This window comes from Oncorhynchus clarkii, chromosome 20 (genome assembly GCF_045791955.1).
Source record: "Oncorhynchus clarkii lewisi isolate Uvic-CL-2024 chromosome 20, UVic_Ocla_1.0, whole genome shotgun sequence".
NCBI classification, from domain to species: Eukaryota; Metazoa; Chordata; class Actinopteri; order Salmoniformes; family Salmonidae; genus Oncorhynchus; species Oncorhynchus clarkii.
This window is the reverse complement of record NC_092166.1, coordinates 78,291,977-78,311,940: the sequence shown is the minus strand read 5'-3', so window position 1 is coordinate 78,311,940 and position 19,964 is coordinate 78,291,977. Positions and strand designations below refer to the sequence as shown.

General features: G+C 43.6%; 2 protein-coding genes across 4 annotated transcripts in view; both read right to left on the bottom strand.

Moving 5' to 3' along the window:
* Positions 1-2,468: 2,468 nt before the first annotated feature.
* On the bottom strand, positions 2,469-14,073 carry LOC139376962 (leucine-rich repeat-containing protein 59-like). The gene is made up of 8 exons (XM_071119989.1): positions 13,881-14,073; positions 13,436-13,554; positions 13,277-13,336; positions 12,710-12,868; positions 11,272-11,376; positions 10,782-10,854; positions 4,107-4,301; positions 2,469-4,008 (listed from the first exon to the last, which is right to left on the bottom strand). Exons 2-8 carry the CDS (start codon positions 13,532-13,534, stop codon positions 3,656-3,658), a joined length of 1,044 nt encoding a protein of 347 aa, XP_070976090.1. The 5' UTR covers positions 13,535-13,554; positions 13,881-14,073; the 3' UTR covers positions 2,469-3,655.
* Positions 14,074-17,879: 3,806 nt separating this feature from the next.
* LOC139376959 (E3 ubiquitin ligase Rnf157-like) overlaps positions 17,880-19,964 on the bottom strand; it is a 29,697-nt gene continuing 27,612 nt past the window's right edge. For all 3 annotated transcript variants that reach the window (XM_071119987.1, XM_071119986.1, XM_071119985.1), the window contains one exon: positions 17,880-19,947. Coding sequence is in view for 1 of the 3 variants with exons in the window: in XM_071119985.1 (XP_070976086.1) it covers positions 19,787-19,947 (161 nt within the window). In the remaining 2 variants the exon portion in view is untranslated. The remainder of the gene's footprint in view (positions 19,948-19,964) is intronic.

Genomic DNA, 19,964 nt, shown 5'->3' with positions numbered 1-19,964 from the left:
ACGAACCCGTGTATATGGGCTAAGTATGGCATTATAGCCGAGAGACCTTCTTCGATGAGATTTAACGGCGGTTGGCATCCAATAAATGTTGCATTACCGCCACCTACTAGACTGGAGTATAACTCCCTTATACTTGAATTGTTTTTATTAAACAAATACCCTACCACCTAACACTACACTCACAAAAATAAATATATCTTTGTTCACTATTTAAATATATTTAGTCTTACTTCAGGCCAACAGCCTGAAATGATGGGACACCACCACTTAAAACACCCCATAACTCTGATGTCAAGTCTCGCACATCCAAATACCTCTCTGCAGCTGCTACCACAACCTCTATTTTCTGTGATTTACTTTCCATCCCAGCAGTACAGTTGATAACTATTGCTATAAATGCCAAAAAATCCAATCTTACTTGAACGTATATCACTTGCTGGTTTATCCCTCTGTACTGTACAAGGCTTCACATTCCTTTGTCTCATGCCCTTCTGCACACTTCTCACACCTAGGAACCTCTCTCCTACACACTACTGCCACATGCCAATGAGCTTGACACCTGTAACAACGTAATGTATTTGGCACAAAATCTCATACAGGATAACTTATTATATCCTAACAACACTTTGTCGGGCAAAGACTCATCAAAACTCAAAAGAACAGACAATGACTCTTCAGTTTCACCACTCACAATGACTCTTCAGTTTCACCACTCACAATGACTCTTCAGTTTCACCACTCACGCCACCCTGTCTGCGTCGCACAAAACGTTGAGCATCAAACACCAGGAATCTTCCCCTTCAGTTGGTCAACTTTCACATTTACCCCTACCCCAGTAATCACTCCTTTCAATGGCACCCTTTTCTTGAGAGCAAAGCAATTCACATCTCCACTTTTTTCAAAAATATCTTTATCTTGATCCTCAGTGCAAGCCTCTGGCTCTGAGAACTTCACCACACCTACCACCTCCGATACTTCGCCCTCATTCACTTCGTTCTCCTCCTGTCTTCAGCTCCTTCAGCTTTTACTTTCTACCATTCTTCTTTAACAAACCATCTCCCTTTTTTCTGCCATTTTAACTGACTCAAGCTCACCCTCTTCCTCCCTCCCTCTCTCTCTCTCTCTCTCTGACCTCCTCTGCCTCTCTTTTTTCCTCCATTCCTCCTCCGTATTCCAAGTATAAGCCTCCTTATGATAATACAGCACTTCTCCTTACAACTTGTTCTTGCCTTGTCAAGGCACACCATTTAACCGGCTGTCACAATCTCCATACAATCAACATGAACCCCTCGGGATGTAGCCCTCAAATCAAATTTTATTGGTCACATACACGTATTTAGCAGATGTTATTGCAGGTGTAGCGAAATATTTGTGTTCCTAGCTCCAACAGTGCAGTAGTTCTAACAATTCACAACAATACACACACACACACACACACATCTAAAAGTAAAATAATGGAATTAAGAAATGTATAAATATTAGATTGAGCAATGCCAGAGTGGCATTGACAAAAATACAGTAGAATACAGTATATACATATGAGATGAGTAAAGCAGTATGTAAACATATTTAAAGTGACTAGTGTTCCATTATTAAAGTGGCCAGTGATTCCAAGTCTATGTATATAGGGCAGCAGCCTCTAACGTGCAGGGTTGCGTAACTGGGTGGAAGCCAGCTAGTAATGGCTATTTAAGTCTGATGGCCTTGAGATAGAAGCTGTTTTTCAGTCTCTCGGTCCCGGCTTTGATGCACCTGTACTGACCTTGCTTTCTGGATGATAGCGGGGTGAACAGGCAGTGGCTCAGGTGGTTGATGTCCTTGATTATCTTTTTGGCCTTCCTGTGACATCGGGTACTGTAGGTGTCCTGGAGGGCAGGTAGTTTGCCCCCAGTGATACGTTTGGCAGACCACACCACCCTCTGGAGAGCCCTGCGGTTGCGGGCACTGCAGTTGCCGTACTAGGCGTTGATACAGCCCGACAGGATGCTCTCAAATGTGCATCCTGAGGTTGAAGAGGCGCTGTTGCGCCTTCTTCACCACACTGTCTGTGTGGGTGGACCATTTCAGATAGTCAGTGATGTGTACGCCGAGGAACTTGAAGTTTACCACCTTCACTGCGGTCCCATCAATGTGGATAGGGGTGTGCAGCCTCTGCTGTTTCCACGATCACCTACTTTGTTTTGTTGACATTGAGTGAGAGGTTATTTTCCTGGCACCTCTCCCAGGGCCCTCACCTCCTCCCTGTAGGCGGTCTTGTCATTGTTGGTAATCAGGCCTACTGTTGTAGGCCAGTGTCGGAGCAAGGCATTCTGGGTACAGTCGGATACCTGGAATGGTGCGTTTTGATTGGAAGAAGGTTCCCCTGGCCCGTGGCTGCTATAGAATAAGGTTTTCCATTGATTCAATAAACTGAGGCATGCCACAATGCTCCATTCTCACATACACATCTCTGCAAAAACTACAGAGACAATCCTCCAGCTTAAAGGCATTTATTGATGTTGACAGTCCTTGAGCAGAGATGTAGCGTTACAAAAATGAATGCAGCCAACTTGCCCCAGATGGAAGACACAGGATTACTCCATATTTACAGCCTCACTGCACATGCTCAGACTGCATCAACCAACCACAGATAACATTTATATTATGATCTGATTGGCTCAAATTCTGGCCAATACCTGGCTCTGATTGGCAGTTGGAGTCTATTTAAAAAATAATAATAATAATATTTTACCCCTTTTGCCTCCCAATTTCGTGATATCCAATTGGTCGTTAAAGTTTTGTCCCATCGCTGCAACTCGCATACGGACTCGGGAGAGGCTAAGGTGGACAGCCATGCGTCCTCCGAAACATGACCCTGCCAAGCCGCACTGCTTCTTGACACACTGCCCGCTTAACCCAGAAGCCAGCCGCACCAATGTGTTGGAAAAAACACTGTGCAACTGACGACCGAGGAGTCGCTAGAGCGCAATGGGACAAGGACATCCCCATCCGGCCAAACCCTCCCCTAACCCGGACGACGCTGGGCCAATTGTGCACCGCCTCATGGGTCTCCCGGTCGCAGCCAGGGATCTAACCCGGATCTGTAGTGACGCCTCTAGCACTGCAGTGCCGTAGACCGCTGCGCCACTCGGGAGGCCCAGTTGGACTCTTAAGACTTTGACGCAGCACAGACGGAGTCTGTTACTATTGCCCAATCCCAAATCAACCCCTACCCTTTACGTCCTGTGCACCTGTGTAGATATGAAAGGAATGGACAGGTGTGGTATATATATTGTATCTTGACCTTGCCCTGTGATGGGCAAGTTTGCGTTTCCACCATATTGAATACACTTATCCAGACCTTTCAGATCTACCGTGCCTAGGGGGTAGTAGGGGCTGGGGGTTGACTTGGGAGTGTGCACATGAGTCACAGGGAAAGCCTCCAATCACACCCTATTCCCTTTTTAATAGTGCACTACTTTGCAATAGAGTCCCACACTTTAGGGAACTAGGGTGTGAGACTAGGGTGAGTAACTTGTGACGCAGACAGCCACTGGTTAAAAAGAGAGCGTACAAAACAGAGGAAACCAGGAGCGACGAAAGGACAATTCCATAGGAATTTAAGCTGGTCGTCTATCTTTCTTTTTTTCTCGTCAGTCCTACCTTCCTTCCTTACTCAGTTTTCTAACGTTTCCACAGGTTCCGTTGCCGTGTGTGCGACGCCGAGCGGTTCGAGGAAATGCGGCGCCAGAGAGGTTAGTTTCTGCAGGAGCTCTCTGGCTCTGATATCAACTTCCTGTACCAGCTCTCTGACCCTCACATCTACTTCCTGTTCCCGGATCCAGGATAGGCCGTCATCCACAGCAATGTTGATTGGCGCGCACACCGCCTCCTCCTTTAGCCCGGTCAGATGACATACCCCGACAACTCCAGCCAATCCCAGCAGCACCAGGAGGAGGAGCTTGAAAAGCAGGCCAATGAGAGAACGTCTTTGGGCTTTGGGGGTGGATTCAGCTGCTGCTTTCTTATCTGGAGAGAGAGAAGTGAGTAAGTGATGTTCGCTGTATAGTCAACACGTGCACTGCACAACTCCATTAAAGACAACCTGGAACGCGCCCATTACATACCTGCTGCCATCTGTCCATTCCGCTTTTTCTTCTCCTCCTTTCTCTTATTCTTCTGTTCCTGGACAGCTAAGGCAGCCATGTGAGCGTTGTACTCCTTCCTCTTCCTCTCCTTCCCCTCTGCCTTCTCTCGTTTACGAGCCTCCCTCTCTTTCGCCTCCCTCTCTCTCTGTTTCGTCTCTTTCTTCTTTTCCAGTTCTAATGCCATGGAAGAAAGAAAAAAGATGAACATAAAGTTTTGATATGTTCACTCTGTGTTCTTAATGTTTTGTACACTCTCCTGCGGCTTCCATTAACGTGTTTGTTGTCTCATTCAATGATTGCCCAGTGGGGAATAATAATGTTTATTGAATTTAATCAAATTCCTAGCTATAATCATGGCAAGCTAGATATTACTGACTATCAGCTGCTCTGAGCTAACAATGTTAAAACAGTATGAAATATCACGAGTGAACCCATAGTGAGACGTATGCAGCAGGGACTCCAGACAATCACGGATTACAGAGGGAATACCAGCAACGTCGCGGACACCGACGTCTTGCCCTTGGACAAGCTAAACACCTTCTTCGCCCGCTTTGAGGATAATACAGTGCCACCAACGCTGGACACTCCCGAGGTCTGTGGGCGACGTGAGTAAGACATATTAACCACGTGATAACCCCCGCAAGAATGCCGGCCCAGACAGCATCCCTAGCCGCGTCCTCAGAGCATGCATAGACCAACTGGCTGGAGTGTTTACGGACATATTCAATCTCTCCCTATCCCAGTCTGCCTTCCCCACTTGTTTCAAGATGTCCACTATTGTTCCTGTCCCCAAGAACGCAAAGGTAACTGAATGAAATGACCATCGACCGGTAGCACTCACTTCTGTCATCATGAAGTGCTTTGAGAAGCTAGTTAAGGATCATATCACCTTACTTGACACCCTAGACCAGTGGTTCCCAAACTTTTTATAGTCCCATATCCCTTCAAACATTCCACCTCTAGCCGCATATCCCCTCTAGCACCAGGGTCAGCACACTCTCAAATGTTGTTTTTTGCCAACATTGTAAGCCTGCCACACACACACTATACGATACATATATATATTAAATATAAGAATGAGTGAGAGTTTGTGTCACAACCCGGGTCGTGGGAATTGACAAAGAGCTCTTATAGGACCAGGGCACAAATAATAATATAATAATCAATAATTTAGCTCTTTAGTTAGCTGAATTAGTTATCTTTAGTTAGCTGAATTTTGTTCATCAACAATTGTGAATAACTCACCACAGGTTAATGAGAAGGGTGTGCTTGAAAGGACGCACATAACTCTGCAATGTTGTGTTGTATTGGAGAGAGTCTGTCTTAAACAATTTTCCACACACAATCTGTGCCTGTATTAGTTTTCATGCTAGTGAGGGCCAAGAGTCTACTCTCACATAGGCACATGGTTGCAAAGGGCATCAGTGTCTTAACAGCACAATTTGCCAAGGCCGGATACACTGAGTGCAGCCCTATCCAGAAATCTGGCAGTGGCTTCTGATTAAATTTTCACAGAACCGCTTGTTGCAATTCCGATGAGGCTCTCTTTTTCAGATATTGGTAAGTGGACTGGAGGCAGGACATGAAAGAGATAACGAATCCAGTTGTTTGTGTCGTCCGTTTTCGGGAAAGTACCTGCGTAATTGCGCACCCAACTCACTCAGGTGCGTCGCTATATCCCGTTTGACATTGTCTGTAAGCTTGAGTTCATTTGCACACAAAAAAATGATGGAAAGCCCTGTGTGTTGCCCTTGTTAATGCAGACAGAGAAGAGCTCCAACTTCTTAATCATAGCCTCAATTTTGTCCCGCACATTGAATATAGTTGCAGAGAGTCCCTGTAATCCTAGATTCAGATCATTCAGGTGATAAAAAACATCACCCAGGTAGGCCAGTCGTGTGAGAAACTCGTCATCATGCAAGGGGTCAGACAAATGAAAATTATGGTCAGTAAAGTAAACTTTAAGCACTTCCCTCAATTCAAAAAAGCGTGTCAATACTTTGTCCCTTGATAACCAGCGCACTTCTGTATGTTGTAAAAGCGTTACATGGTCGCTGCCCATATCATTGCATAGTGCAGAAAATACACAAGAGTTCAGTGGCCTTGCTTTAATTAACAAAGTTAACCATTTTCACTGTAGTGTCCAAAACGTCTTTCAAGCTGTCAGGCATTCCCCTGGCAGCAGAGCCTCTTGGTGGATGCTGCAGTGTACCCAAGTGGCACCGGGAGCAACTGCTTGCACGCGCGTTACCACTCCACTATGTCTCCCTGTCATGGCTTTTGCTCCATCAGTACAGATAAAAACACATCTTGACCACCAAAGTCCATTTGATGTCACAAAGCTGTCCAGTACTTAAATATCCTCTCATGTTGTCCTGGTTTCCAGTCATTTGCAGAAGAGAATGTCTTTCCTAATTGACCCCCCAGGAGCTGTGCCAGTGTTGTTTGATGAAGACATTGTATAGTTTTTTGGGGCTTTTCCCCCAGCATTGTCCCAACCATATCCGCAGCAGCAGGAAGAATTAAGTCCTCCACAATAGTATGGGGCTTGCCTGTTCTAGCCACTCGGTAGTTCACCATATAAGAGGCTTCTAGTCCCTTCTTATTAATGGTATCTGTTGCTTTTACACGTCTTACTACTCGAAAGTTGTCTTTATTCTCACTCCAAAAACACCCGTGGCTTATTTTTCAAATAGTTATGTTTCGTTTCTAAATGTCTGTGCAAGAGTAAAGGTTTCCCTGCGAGATAGTAATGGTTAATGTGATTGGATGTTAATTATTTGACTAGGTTACCTGTATTTGACATTGTTTTGTTATTTCGCTGAACACTAGATGGTTGAATTTTATTTTTGGCAATGAAACGAGGCTACTAAGGCGAGAGAAAAAAAATCTCACCCAAATGCATAGCCCTGTTGGAAAATATAAATGTACTGTTTGAAAATGTGAAGAATGTGAATCACATTTGTATTTGGCGTACCGGCGATGGCATTGCGTGAAACGAGGCTAGTTTGGGAATACCTGCCCTAGACCGCCCCGATAGATCCACGGATGATGCCATCGCACTGAAAGAATGCTAATCATTGACTATAACTCAGCCTTCAACACCATAGTACCCTCCAAGCTCATGATTAAGCTTGGGGCCCTGGGTCTGACCCCGCCCTGTGCAACTGGGTCCTGAACTTCCTGACAGGCCGCCCTCAGGTGCTGAAAGATAGGAAATAACACCTGTACCCCCATGATCCTCAACACGGGGGCCCCACATGGGTGCATGCTCAGCCCCCTCCTGTACTCCCTGTTTACCCATGACTGCGTAGCTACGCACGCCTCCAACTCAATCATCAAGTCTGCAGACGACACGACAGTAGTAGGCCTGATTACCAACAACCACAAGACAGCCTACAGGGAGAAGGTGAGGGCCCTGGCAGAGTGGTGCCAGGAAAATAACCTCTCCCTCAACGTCCACAAAACGAAAGGACAGATTGTGGAACTTCAGGAGACAGCAAAGGGAGCATGCCCCCTTTAACATCGACGGGGCCGCAGTGGAGAAGGTAAAAAGCTTCAAGTTCCTCTGCGTACCAATCACTGACTATTTGAAATGGTCCACCCGCAGTGTGGTGAAGAAGGAGCAACAGAAAAATGCCACGGGCACTATCTGATGTGTGGGGACATTTCACTGCAGCTAATGTAGAAGGAAAAGCTGTGTACATTTGCAAATACTGTGTCAAATCATTTGTGAAGAATGCAACAAATATACAGAATCATCTGGCCAAGTTCCCTCAGCGCTCACAACAAGCTACCTCTGACTAAAGTCCCTCTGCTTCTATTCGAGGTGAAAATGATGAAGCAGACACCTTATCGACAGCAACAGCTCATGGTCCTCCTGGAATCAGAAGTTTTTTTTGACTCAATGGAGGAACGTAGTCAGAGAAATGCTGAGGAATGTCATGCTCGAGCTGTGTATGCAACTGGTTCACCTCTGATGCTCACAGGCAATGTGTATTGAACGAGATTTCTGAATGTTCTTCGCCCAGCATACACCCCTCCAACCAGACATGCTTTATCTACTAATTTTGTGGAGGCAGAGTTCAACAGAGTTCAAGTGAAGGTCAAGCAAATCATAGAGAAAGCAGACTGTATTGCAATCATCTCTGATGGGTGGTCAAATGTTTGTGGGCTAGGACTAATTATCTACATCTCCATCCCTTAACCAGTATTCTACAGTCAATTCATTGCAGATGAGCTGAAGGCAGTCATCAATGACCTTGGACCACAGAAGGTATTTGTACTGGTGACAGACAATGCTGCGAACATGAAGGCTGCTTGGTCTAAAGTGGAGGAGTCCTACCCTCACATCACAGCCATTGGCTGTGCTGCTCATGCATTGAATCTGCTCCTCAAGGACACCATGGCACTGAAAACAATGGATACATTCTACAAGAGAGCCAAGGAAATGGTTCGGTACGGGAAGAGTCATCAAGCTATAGCAGCGATCTACCTCACCAAGCAGAGTGAGAAGAATAAGAGCACCACATTGAAGCTGCCCAGCAACAACCCGTTGGGGTGGTGTTATCATCATGTTTGACAGTCTCCTGTAGAGGAAGGAGTCTCTCCAAGAAATGGCCATATCACAGTTTGCCAATATGGACAGCCCCATCAAGAGGATCCTCCTGGATGATGTATTCTGGAAGAGAGTGGTAATCAGCCTGAAACTCCTGAAACATATAGCAGTAGCCATTGCACGGATTGAGGGAGACAATGCCATCCTGTCTGGCATCCTGTCTGATGTTCAAACTCTGCTTGCAGATGTAAGAGAAGAAATCCATACTGCCCTGCCCCCTTCACTGTCGTCCAAGCAGAGGAAACGGCAGTGCTGAAATACATCAAAAAGCGTGAAGACTTCTGCCTGAAGATCATACACGCCACAGAGTACATGTTGGTGCAGAGATCAACAAGGCCTATGGTGTCACCACTACCGTGTCTCGCCACCTTGGCCTGGGCGGGGGCAAGGTTCTTGGCAGTCTGGCGAAGTACACTTCCAAGCAAGGGCTTTGGGATGGAGATGAGATATGTTGTCACGACTACCATACTGCATCAGCCACCTGGTGGAAGGGACTTTGTGGATCTGAGGCCCTTTCCCCTGTTGCCTCCATCATCCTCCAAATCCCACCAACATCATCCGCCTCAGAGCGCAACTGGTCCTTGTTTGGGAACACACACACACCAAAGCACACAACAGGCTGAACAATACAAGGGTTAAAAATTGGTAGCCATCCGGGCAAATTTTGGGCTTTTGAGCCTGACAACGAGCCATCCTCAACAAGGTTGGAAAGTGACAGTGAAGATGAGTCTGATGTTTAAGAGGTGGACATTGATGAGGTCCAGGGAGAAGACATGGAAGCCTGAGAGGAAGACAACCAAAGCTTTAGTTTCTAGACTATCATTTTACAGATGTTTGTTGAAAACGTTTTTTGGGAGATGCGATGGATCATTGGGGATTATTTAATTTATTTTGTTCAGTGAAATCATCCCATGTGAAGAGTCAACTCATTTAATTAAAGTTCAATTCATAACTAAATGTTTATTTTATTTTTTCTATTAGAAGGATTTAATCATTTGCATGTATGTCTACTTATGATAAGGTAAAAGGTTTATGTTTCTGTCTCCATATGATATGGTAAATATATCCAAAGCAAAAAACATCTACATTTAAATAGTATTAATATTAATTTTCATATATTTCCGTTAATTCCCACGGAAAGTTTCCATCTCTGAATATTCCCCAAAATGTGCAACGCTACACGGCACCCAAGATCACAGGACGGACAAAACGATCATCGGCCAGCCGAGCCACTGCCTGTTCACCCCGCTATCTTCCAGAAGGAGAGGCAGTACAGGTGCATCAAAGCTAGAACCAACAGACTGAAAAACAGCTTCTATCTCAAGGCCATCAGACTGTTAAATAGCCATCGCTAGCCGGCCTCCATCCAGTACTCTGCCCTGAACTTAAGTCACTGTCACTAGCCGGCTACCACCCGGTTACTCAACCCTGCACCTTAGAGGCTGCTGCCCTATGTACATAGGCATGGAACACTTTAACAATGGAACACCGGTCACTTAAATCATGTTAACATACTGTTCAAAATGTATATACTGTATTCTAGTCAATGCCATCCTATTCAACTATTACTGTACATTTACTATTCTTTCCACGTATTCTTCAGATATACTACATATTATATCCACATACTGTCCATAATGTCTATACAGCCTACCACACACACACACACACATATACATACATATTTATACTCCGGACTACGACATTGCTCAACCTAATATTTCTTAATTCCATTATTTTACTTTTAGATTTGTGTGTATTGTTAGATATTACTGCACTGTTGGAGCTAAGAACACAAGCATTTCGCTACACCTGCAATAACATCTGCTAAATGTGTATGCGACCAATAGCATTTTATTTGATAGCTTCTAGCAATCCTAGGCTATATGGGGAAAAGTGGCACCCTTTTCCCCATATAGTGCACTACTTTTGATTAGAGCCCTATGCTTTGGTCAAAAAGAAAAGGGCGCCATGTTGGACGCAGACCCAGGCGGAGCCCGATGACTGACCACTGGCAACGGTATCATAGTACCTACCTTTGTCCTTTAGGAGGCGCCGCTCCCTCTCTTTGTCTACCTCTTCCTGAAGGATCCTCATGTGCTGGAGAACCTACAATCACATTGTAGTTGAAATTACACTGCACCATGCTAGAACCCAACAAACCTCTAGTCCATCTCAACGTCTCCTTCCTCTCTCTATCCTCCTGAGTGGCGCAGCGGTCTAAGGCACTGCATCTCAGGGCTAAAGGCATCACTACAGACCCTGGTTCAATTCCAGGCTGTATCACAACTGGCCATGATTGGGAGCCCCATAGGGCATTGCACAATTGGCTCAGCGTCATTAGGGTTTGGCCGGGGTAGGCCGTCATTGTAAATAACAATTTGTTCTTAACTGACTTTCCTAGTTAAATAAAAATGTAATCTCTTATGAAGAAACTTTATTATCAACTTCCATTGTCCTCCAAGAGTTGCTGAATCTCCTCAACTTCCCTCTGCCTACCTTCCCATCTCTCCATCCCAGTCTTACCTTGGCAGCACATTGTTTACACTGTTTCTCATCCAGACAGTCTCCTGCAGCCTTGGCCAGGTTGATTTCCAGAGGGTTGTCCTTCAGATCCAGCCACTTCAGGTTCTGCGGACACAAACACACACGCAGACAAAGGGGGAAAAGAAGACTGTTGAGACTGTGTAAAGTGTTTTCTGTCTTCAACCTCCATCCATATGCCACTGTGGTCGTGTTGAGTTCACCAATATTACCCAGCTCAAAGATAACTGGCTAATTGTAGAGTTTACTGTGTAGTCTTGGTGATGAAAGGCACATATGACTTCATGTTTTTAAAACGGTTTGTAATTAACTGTCTAACAATAGAATTTTCAGATTGTCGTAAAAGGTTATGGATTGGCTGAGTACAGTTAGCCTTTCCTACTGTTGATGGTTGGATTCAAAGTTTATTCCCAGCTCATTCAGAGCTTTACACATAATATCTGTGTCCACCAAAAATAAATGAACAGTAAATATTGCTATATATTATAGAATTAAGTAGATGGCCATATTAATTAATAATAGTAGTAAAAATGCCAGGAGAATACTGGGACTTTTGGGACCCAGGGGGTGAATACATTTGAGCTGTCTGTACGCTGATGTTTGGGAAATGTCTATTTTTCCTCTATTACATGAGAAGTATCATCACTAACTCATTTTGCGAAGTCAGCAGTATTTCCATACACCCACGCATTAAGACCACTTATTTGGGACTCGTAATTCCTCTGAATAAATTCACTCTAGTTCCAGGTCAAATGTATTTCCAGCAGAATGGCACCAGTGAACATGGGCCTTATATTGTGCTGTAGTTTGCCTGCTAGAACTATTGTTCCAGAAGAGCTTCGGAGGGGAACTAACTACTATACCCAGGCAGATCTTGGCCAGCAGCATACCACCCTGCATCCCACTGCTGGCTTGCCTCTGAAGCTAAGCAGGTTTGGTCCTGGTCAGTTTGGTCCTGGCCGGTCCCTGGATGGGAGACCAGATGCTGCTAGAAGTGGTGTTGGAGGGCCAGTAGGAGGCACTCTTTCCTCTGGTCTAAAAACAACCCAATGGCCCAGGGCAGTGATTAGGGACATTGACCTGTGTAGGGTGCTGTCTTTCAGATGGGATGTTAAATGAGTGTCCGGACGCTATGGTCACTAAAGATCTAATGGCATTTATTGTAGGGGTGTGGCCACCTAATCCTCCCCAGCTTCCAATTGGCTCATTACTATTTCCAGGTCATTGAGAACATGTTCTCAGCCAACTTACCTGGTAAAAAAAAAATTACATGGGTGCCAATGGTGAAGCATGCCAACTCCTTTGTTTTCTAATTAAATAGTGGGCAGATCTTTGTCTGGTTAATGACTTCAGTGGTTAGACACCGTTTAGTATCATGAGGTCCCTAGCAATTCCCAGTTCTAGTGTGTGTATTACCTACCTTGAGCTGTGAGAAGCTGACTGGCAGAATGGTCAGCTTGTTGTTGTACAGATCCAGGTGTTGCAGGTTGCCAAGGCGACCCAGATCATCAGGTAGAACAGTCAGCTGGTTCTTACTGAGGTCCACCTTGACCAGGTGGCTCAGGCTGCAGAATTCCAGCTGGACACACACACACAGTTATGTACAGTCTGTAATACTCATCTCTCTCCCCTCCTACAGCAACATTCCGCCGTGGCTTCTATGATCCACAGACAGGAGAAAGTGGAATGTCTGCGCAAGTTCAATGCTCAGAGGAAACTCAAGGTACACTAGTGCTGCTAACTCTTACACCCCTCTCCTCCTCTACCCATATACCTCTTGTTAATACACAGTAGTACAACTCCTTGACCATCTGGCTGGGTTGGCTACCAGAATATCTACTTTAAAGACATTCGCCACTTGTCTTCAGAGGAGAGCAACACTGTGAGCAGGATTTAGTTCCAGTCCAGCACTAACACAACTGACCGAACTGAAGATTGTGGTGACCAGTGTTTGGCTTTGGGGATGGGGTCATTCAAGGTTACTCACAGGCAGGGAGGTGATGTTGTTGCAGGACAGATCCAGGACTGTAACTTTCGGGAAGGCAGCCTGAAAGCGCACACATAACAGTATGACAACAAGACTACTGCCTATAATACATGGCGTTATAAAAAGTAATGTGGTGTAAGTGTGTCGTTGTTGGCCTACCAGTTCTTTAACAGGAACTTCAGTGAGGTTACAGAGGCTCAGATCCATCTCGTTGCCATCGACTTTGTCCTTCAGATTCAACACCTTGTTTTTACTCATCCTGAATTTTGGGTGGGGGGCTGGGGGAGCATACAAATTAAAGTTTCTGTTTTCACAATCAAACACAATAGAAAAGCTAACTGACATGTTGACTACCATGGTTTGCTATATGTAGCCTATCTAGACAAAACAAATTGAGGAAGCATATAGGAGCTAGCTACTGTAAGATACGTTGTTCCAACCTTATTTTAATGTCATTGCAATTACTTAGTAACTAAGCTGACTAGCTAAAGTTACACTTTGTTTCTCTTCTAGCGTGCGCCAGTTTCTACGTTGGCAGCTAACGTGGTGACAGCGCAGCAAAGTAACCTTTTCTTGGTACAGTAACGTTAGTGAAAGTACTTACCTGTTTCACTGAGAAATCACCACCGTTTTCAAACGTCTCAGACCTTCTATTCCTACTAATAAATACTACAATAATGGCTACTTTATAGACAATTGTCAAAATAGTCGTAGCATGCGATTATATCGCAGACAAATATATTGTGTGTAAAGCAGCGAGGCTGCAGTAAATTCTTACAATGAAAGTCCACGTCATTGATAGAAAGATACAGTTGTGCCAATGACGCGATATTTCAGAGCATATCGCCACCTACAGCTTGGAGGAGCAACTGGCAAGATACTCTCTCTCACACACACACACACACACACACACGCACTGGAAGGTCTTTCAGTTCTTTCTTTATTGCTGTTCAGCATAGTCTACAATAGCAATGTTTTGTTTCATTAGCACATTATAAGACACGAAAAGCATGCACCGTTTATTATAAGTAGAGTGTATTGAGGGCACTAGTAGGAAGGTGTATGATGAAACAGCTGTTATCTCAAAAAACATGGAAACACCAGTATGAACCTCATACTGTTAGCATTTATGCTACGGATAAAAATATGTTACATTACAGCCTTATTCTAAAATTGATTGAATAGTTTTTCCCCTCATCAATTTACACACAATACTTACTAATGACAAGCAAAAACAAGTTTGTAGAAATGTTTGCAAATGTATACAAAAATATATTTAAAAAATTAAATATCATATTTACATATGTATTCAGACCGTTTACTCAGTACTTTGTTGAAGCCCCTTTGACAGCGATTACAGTCTTGAGTTTTTGGGGGTATGACACTACAAGCTTGTCAAACCTGTATTTGGGGAGTTTCTCCCATTCTTCTCTGGAGCTCCTCTCAAGCCAGCAGCATACCACCCTACATCCCACTGCTGACTTGCTTCTGAAGCTAAGCAGAGTTGGTCTTGGTCAGTCCCTGGACGGGAGACCAGATGATGCTGGAAGTGGTGTAGGAGGCACCCTTTCCTCTGGTCTATTTTTTTATATTTATCCCAGGGCAGTGATTGGGGACATTGCCCTGTGTAGGGTGCTGTCTTTTGGATGGGATGTTAAATAGGTGTCCTGACTCTCTGTGGCCACTGTGTTCTAGGGGACCTTCAATTCTGCAGAAATGTTTTGGTTCCCTTCCCCAGATCTGTGCCTCGACACAATCCTGTCTCGGAGCTCTAGGGACAATTCCTTCGACCTCATGGCTTGGTTTTTGCTCTGGCATGCACTGTCAACTGTGGGACCTTATATAGAAAGGTGTGTGCCTTTCCAAATCATGTCCAATCAATTGAATTTACCAGAGGTGGACTCCAATCAAGTTGTGGAAACAGGATGCACCTGAGCTCACTTTCGAGTCTCATAGCAAAAGGTCTAAATACTTGTGTAAATAAGGTATTTCTGGTTTTTACTTGTAATACAGTTGCAAAAATGTCACTTTGTCAATAGAGGGCATTGTGTGTAGATTGATGAGGAAATAGAATAAGGCTGTTACATAACAAAAAGTGGAAAAAGTTAAGGGGTCTGAATAATTTCTGAATGCACTGTATATGAAAAATAATTGTCTCAGCATTAACAATGATTCATATTTGTTAATATTTAAGTGACATTTGCATTACATTTGGGTTTTTAAACATGTTCTAAGGTCAAATATATGCCCCCAATGCCAATTGCTGTATCTTGAATACATATTGGCTTAGAGCAAGAACTATTCTGGGTGCCGCAGTAAAAAATATTGTAGGAAATACTCCGTAGGGTCTGTAGATTGTATATATGGTGTCATTTCATGGGGCTCTGAATAATACGGAATGTTGCTGGCCTCTTACTCCACCCATTCCATTGGCTGCCAAATTACATCACAACAGTGCAGGGAACGCTCATTGAATTAAAGGGCAACTACACTCAAAATCTAAATTTCTTAGATTTTTCCAAGACCTAAAAAATCATCCCCTGGTGTGTTTTAAGCATAGTTGTAAACACAGAAAATCTCATTTTGTTGTTTTTATCATAAAAATCATTGTGAGAAAATGGGGAAATCAGAGTTTTTTGGGGAAATCCAAAACTTGGAAGAAAAAAAAACTAAAAAGACCCCCGGCCCAAAAAATGTAAACTGATTTCAAAAGGCCCTCTCAATGTGTTTTCCTGTGCATGACTGCACTTTAGTCTGTGTTATCCTGCGGCACAGCACTTTGGGGGAAGTTGAGGTCAGGTCCACTATTGACTATGCACCTAAGAGGGAAAGAGTTGTGCCATCCTAGAAATGTGTTTGTGAAATTTAAAATGTGAAATTTAGCAGACACTTTCATCCAAGGCGACTTACAGTCATGCATGAATACATTTTTACTTATGGGTGATCCCGGGAATTGAACCCAATATCCTGGCATTACAATGTTCTACCAAGATGCACGACAGGGTTATAAATGCTTTGTGCAGCCTCAATTGAATATGATTTATAAGGCCTTTATTAAGTGGTGCTTATGACACCCTGTATAAAGCACAGGTTTATGTCATATTTGACATAGTGGGTTATGTCACATTTGACATGGGTGATTATGTAACACAGTTAGGCAACACTTATGAACCCTTTATAAAGCATGACATACGGTTATAGATTATTTCGAACACATTTATGTAGCATTTATGAATGCATTATGATCCCTTTTATAATCTGCACGTCATTTAAAGCGGGACCATATCACAATTTGTGCCACCCATAAGTGACAAACCTACATGCCAAGTATAGACCATATAACGTGTTCCCTACAGGTCCTGTGTGGCTCAGTTGGTTGAGCATGGTGCTCGCAACGCCAGGGTTGTTTTGTTCGATTCCTTTGGTGGATCAATTCTAAAATGTATTCACTCGCTACTTACTGTAAGAGGTTCTGGATAGGAGCAATGACAAGTGTTAATGTAATAGAAAAGAGCAGAAGCGTTGAACTATCTGTTCAGATCCTAATTCTTCATACCTACGGAAAATGTGCTCAAGGAGAAAGCCTCCACTTCTTTGTAGTGATGTGAAACCGAGGCTTTCTGTATGCTTTCACGAAATTGTTCCGAAAACGGTTAATTACTCATTAGTAAAAGCGGTTCGTTACTCAAAGCTTCGTTATTTGTTCGCAATGCACATTAGTCAGCAATATCTAAAACGAAATCTATGGCATTAATTTAGGATGCTTAAGACAGAATCTTATACTATACTAAATAAAACAAATGATTTGAACAACAGTACAATTGTTTTAATTCGATTTATTCTAAAACAATGTGCCTTCAACGGGATTCAACCTCATACCCTCACCTCCCTGAATGTCCCATATTTTCTACGCCCGATGTCATAGACTAGACGTAACATAATCAAAGTAAATCCGGCACTCAAAATAATATATTATGCTTTGTTTGTTAGGGTAGGGTTATATAAGATGTTTGGTCAGGGTGAATGGTGGGCATATGACGTGAACGTCTTGCAACCCAAATGTTGAGGGTTCAAATCTCAACATGGACAACTTTAGCATTTTTGCTAATTAGTACTTTATAGCTACTTTACAACTACTAAGCATGTTAAAGCTAACCCTTTCCATAACATTAACCCTTTTAGCTAACCCTTCCCTTAACTTTTTAACCTAACTCCTAAATTGAACCATAACCCAGCTAACGTTAGCAACCTAGCTAGAATTCATATAGAATTCAGAACATATCATACATTTTGGAAATTCGTAACATATTGTACGTTTTGCAAATTTGTAACAGATAATAAGAATTGTAATTCGTAATTTATCATACTAAATGGAGTGTCTTCTGATTTACGTACAGAATCATACAAAATGTTCTGAGAAGCCACCTCCTAAACTACCGGTCAGTTGAAACTTTTTGTACAAAATTCGATCTATATTTGTAAGTACGATGTCCAGTAGAGGTTGGTGTTTGAAAGCAGCTTTTAAATCGAAAAAAAAAGCGCCTGAACCACGGCGAAATAAGTTGTCTCATTTACTGGATGTAAACAAGAAATGGTAAAGGACTTTAGTTCGAAAAACTTTATTTTTTCTCTTGCAGTTGACATTTTCAATCAGCATTCTACAAAAGTGACCCATGGTCCAGTATACTGTAGGTGAGAGGGATACAGGTAGGGGTGTATGAGCTGACGGTGTGAACACTAGCTAACAGCTGTAGCCAGCCTGTAGTTGAGGATAAGGAAGAGAGCATCTGTAGTGTATCTTATAAACTATCTATGCATCTCAAATGTCACCCTATTGCCCCATATGGCTCGCAACCTTCACTTAAAAGGGAATAAGGCTCTGGTCAAATGTAGTGCACAATACAGGGAATTGATTTCTGGTCAAAGTAGTGCACTATACAGGGAATAGGGTGTCATTTGGAGACAATATGACAAAACAGAAAGGTCAGAGGGGTGTACCACTATGGGTACTCTTTAGGGGTGTGAGGATCTGTGGAGCATACCACTGTGGGTACTCTACAGGGGTGGAGACTGACCTAGACTACCATGCTTTACTCTACAATCGCCTCATGCACCGCAAAGTGTGTTGCCTGGGTAACAGCAAGAAGTGCATTCCATGTTGGTGTCATCATCCCGTTTTTTATGTTGTTTTTTTTTCTTCTCAAATACAATTATTAATTTCACATATCATCCACGTAATGAGCAACACATTTTTGTTTAAACAAATAAAACACAGAACATGTGACGACATTAACAGTAGAGCATACACTAAAAACAATATAATAGAAAATTAAACTAACTAAAGGTTTTCACAAAATGAGAAGGTTCAGGTTTGTCTATCGAACAGCACAAGTGTTTTTGTAGGGTGATGTGTGTTACTTGTTTACAGGTACAGGTTCTGTATTGCTTTAGTGTCTTTGTGGTAAAGCTCTTTACACCAGTGAGTCAGACTGAGATAATCTGGTGTGTGCGTTAGGAAAGGTGTGCAAGGGACACAGGTGGTAGTTCAAAGTTCAGAGGTCATTCTTCTACAGTTAATAACCCCAAAACAAATCATTACGTTACATTCTCCTCTGAGTGTTACACATCCTCCATCGGCATCGTACATTCTCAGGGACTCCACTCTGTCTTCTTTACAGTTCAGTATCTATCTACCGCCGCCATTTTGGATCAAATCCTCCTTTCACCAGCATGTCCAGTTTCTTAGCTAATGAGGCAAGTCCCATTCAGGATAGATCACAGTTGAGTACAGTAGGGCTGATTGGAGACGTAAAAGAGCTGCATGCAAAACCAGGGCCAGTCTACTGGTTCATGGACTGGAGCTGGTGAGTCCAGTACAATCCAGTTTGGTCGTCTAGTGAAGCTAACTGTTGTTTTTATAGTGTTCGACCACTCGTTAGAAGGTCAAACAGAAATACATGAATATTAATTAGATTGCAGATCACACTAACCCCTGATTGGTTGGTTGGTAGAGGCAAGGGGAGGAGTCCCAAAGGTCTACCAGTGACACGAAACACAAGAAAGCCATTATGACACATTGAGGGGGAGAATGGTCTAACTCTAGCAGTCTCCTTTTTGGACTGTGGATAGGTTAAATCCTCTTCAAGATTTTCCTGTTAGATTTAGATTTAGCAACTGAGATAGATGCTTCTCATCTATTGTCCAGAGCAAGGAGAGGTGCAGGACGGTTGAGTGAGGAGAGATGCAGGACTGTTGAGTGAGGAGAGATGCAGGACGGTTGAGTGAGGAGAGATGCAGGACGGTTGATTGAGGAGAGGTGCAGGACGGTTTAGTGAGGAGAGGTGCAGGACGGTTCAGTGAGGACTGCCTCAGGACATGGGCGTTGGTTGATTAGGTGAGGAGATGCAGGGAGGAAGGTCTACTGCGTAATCATGAGGTTGCGTAAAATGGCTAAAATATCAGTCTGTGCTGTTATGATGCTGAGGTCGGAATTGGACGGGTGTGTGCGTGTTACACTATGAGTGGTCCGCGGTGTGGTGTGTGAGGTGTTTGTTTGGGACTCTGGCCATCCCTAGTCTCCGCCCCCTGCTCCTCCAGGTTGATATTACTGGTTGAGGCGTGGTTGGGGAGAGGCTCCAACACTGGCCTATAGCCTCCCAGATACATCAGACCTGAGAGAGAGAGAGAG

Coding starts and splice junctions, on each gene's coding strand:
- LOC139376962 (XM_071119989.1), bottom strand. CDS start 13,534: ATGAGTAAAAACAAGGTGTTGAATCTGAAGGACAAAGTCGATGGCAAC. Junction 12,869..13,276: donor ACAACATCACCTCCCTGCCT/GTGAGTAACCTT, acceptor GTGTGTGTCCAG/CTGGAATTCTGCAGCCTGAG. Junction 10,855..11,271: donor GTAAACAATGTGCTGCCAAG/GTAAGACTGGGA, acceptor ATGTGATTGTAG/GTTCTCCAGCACATGAGGAT.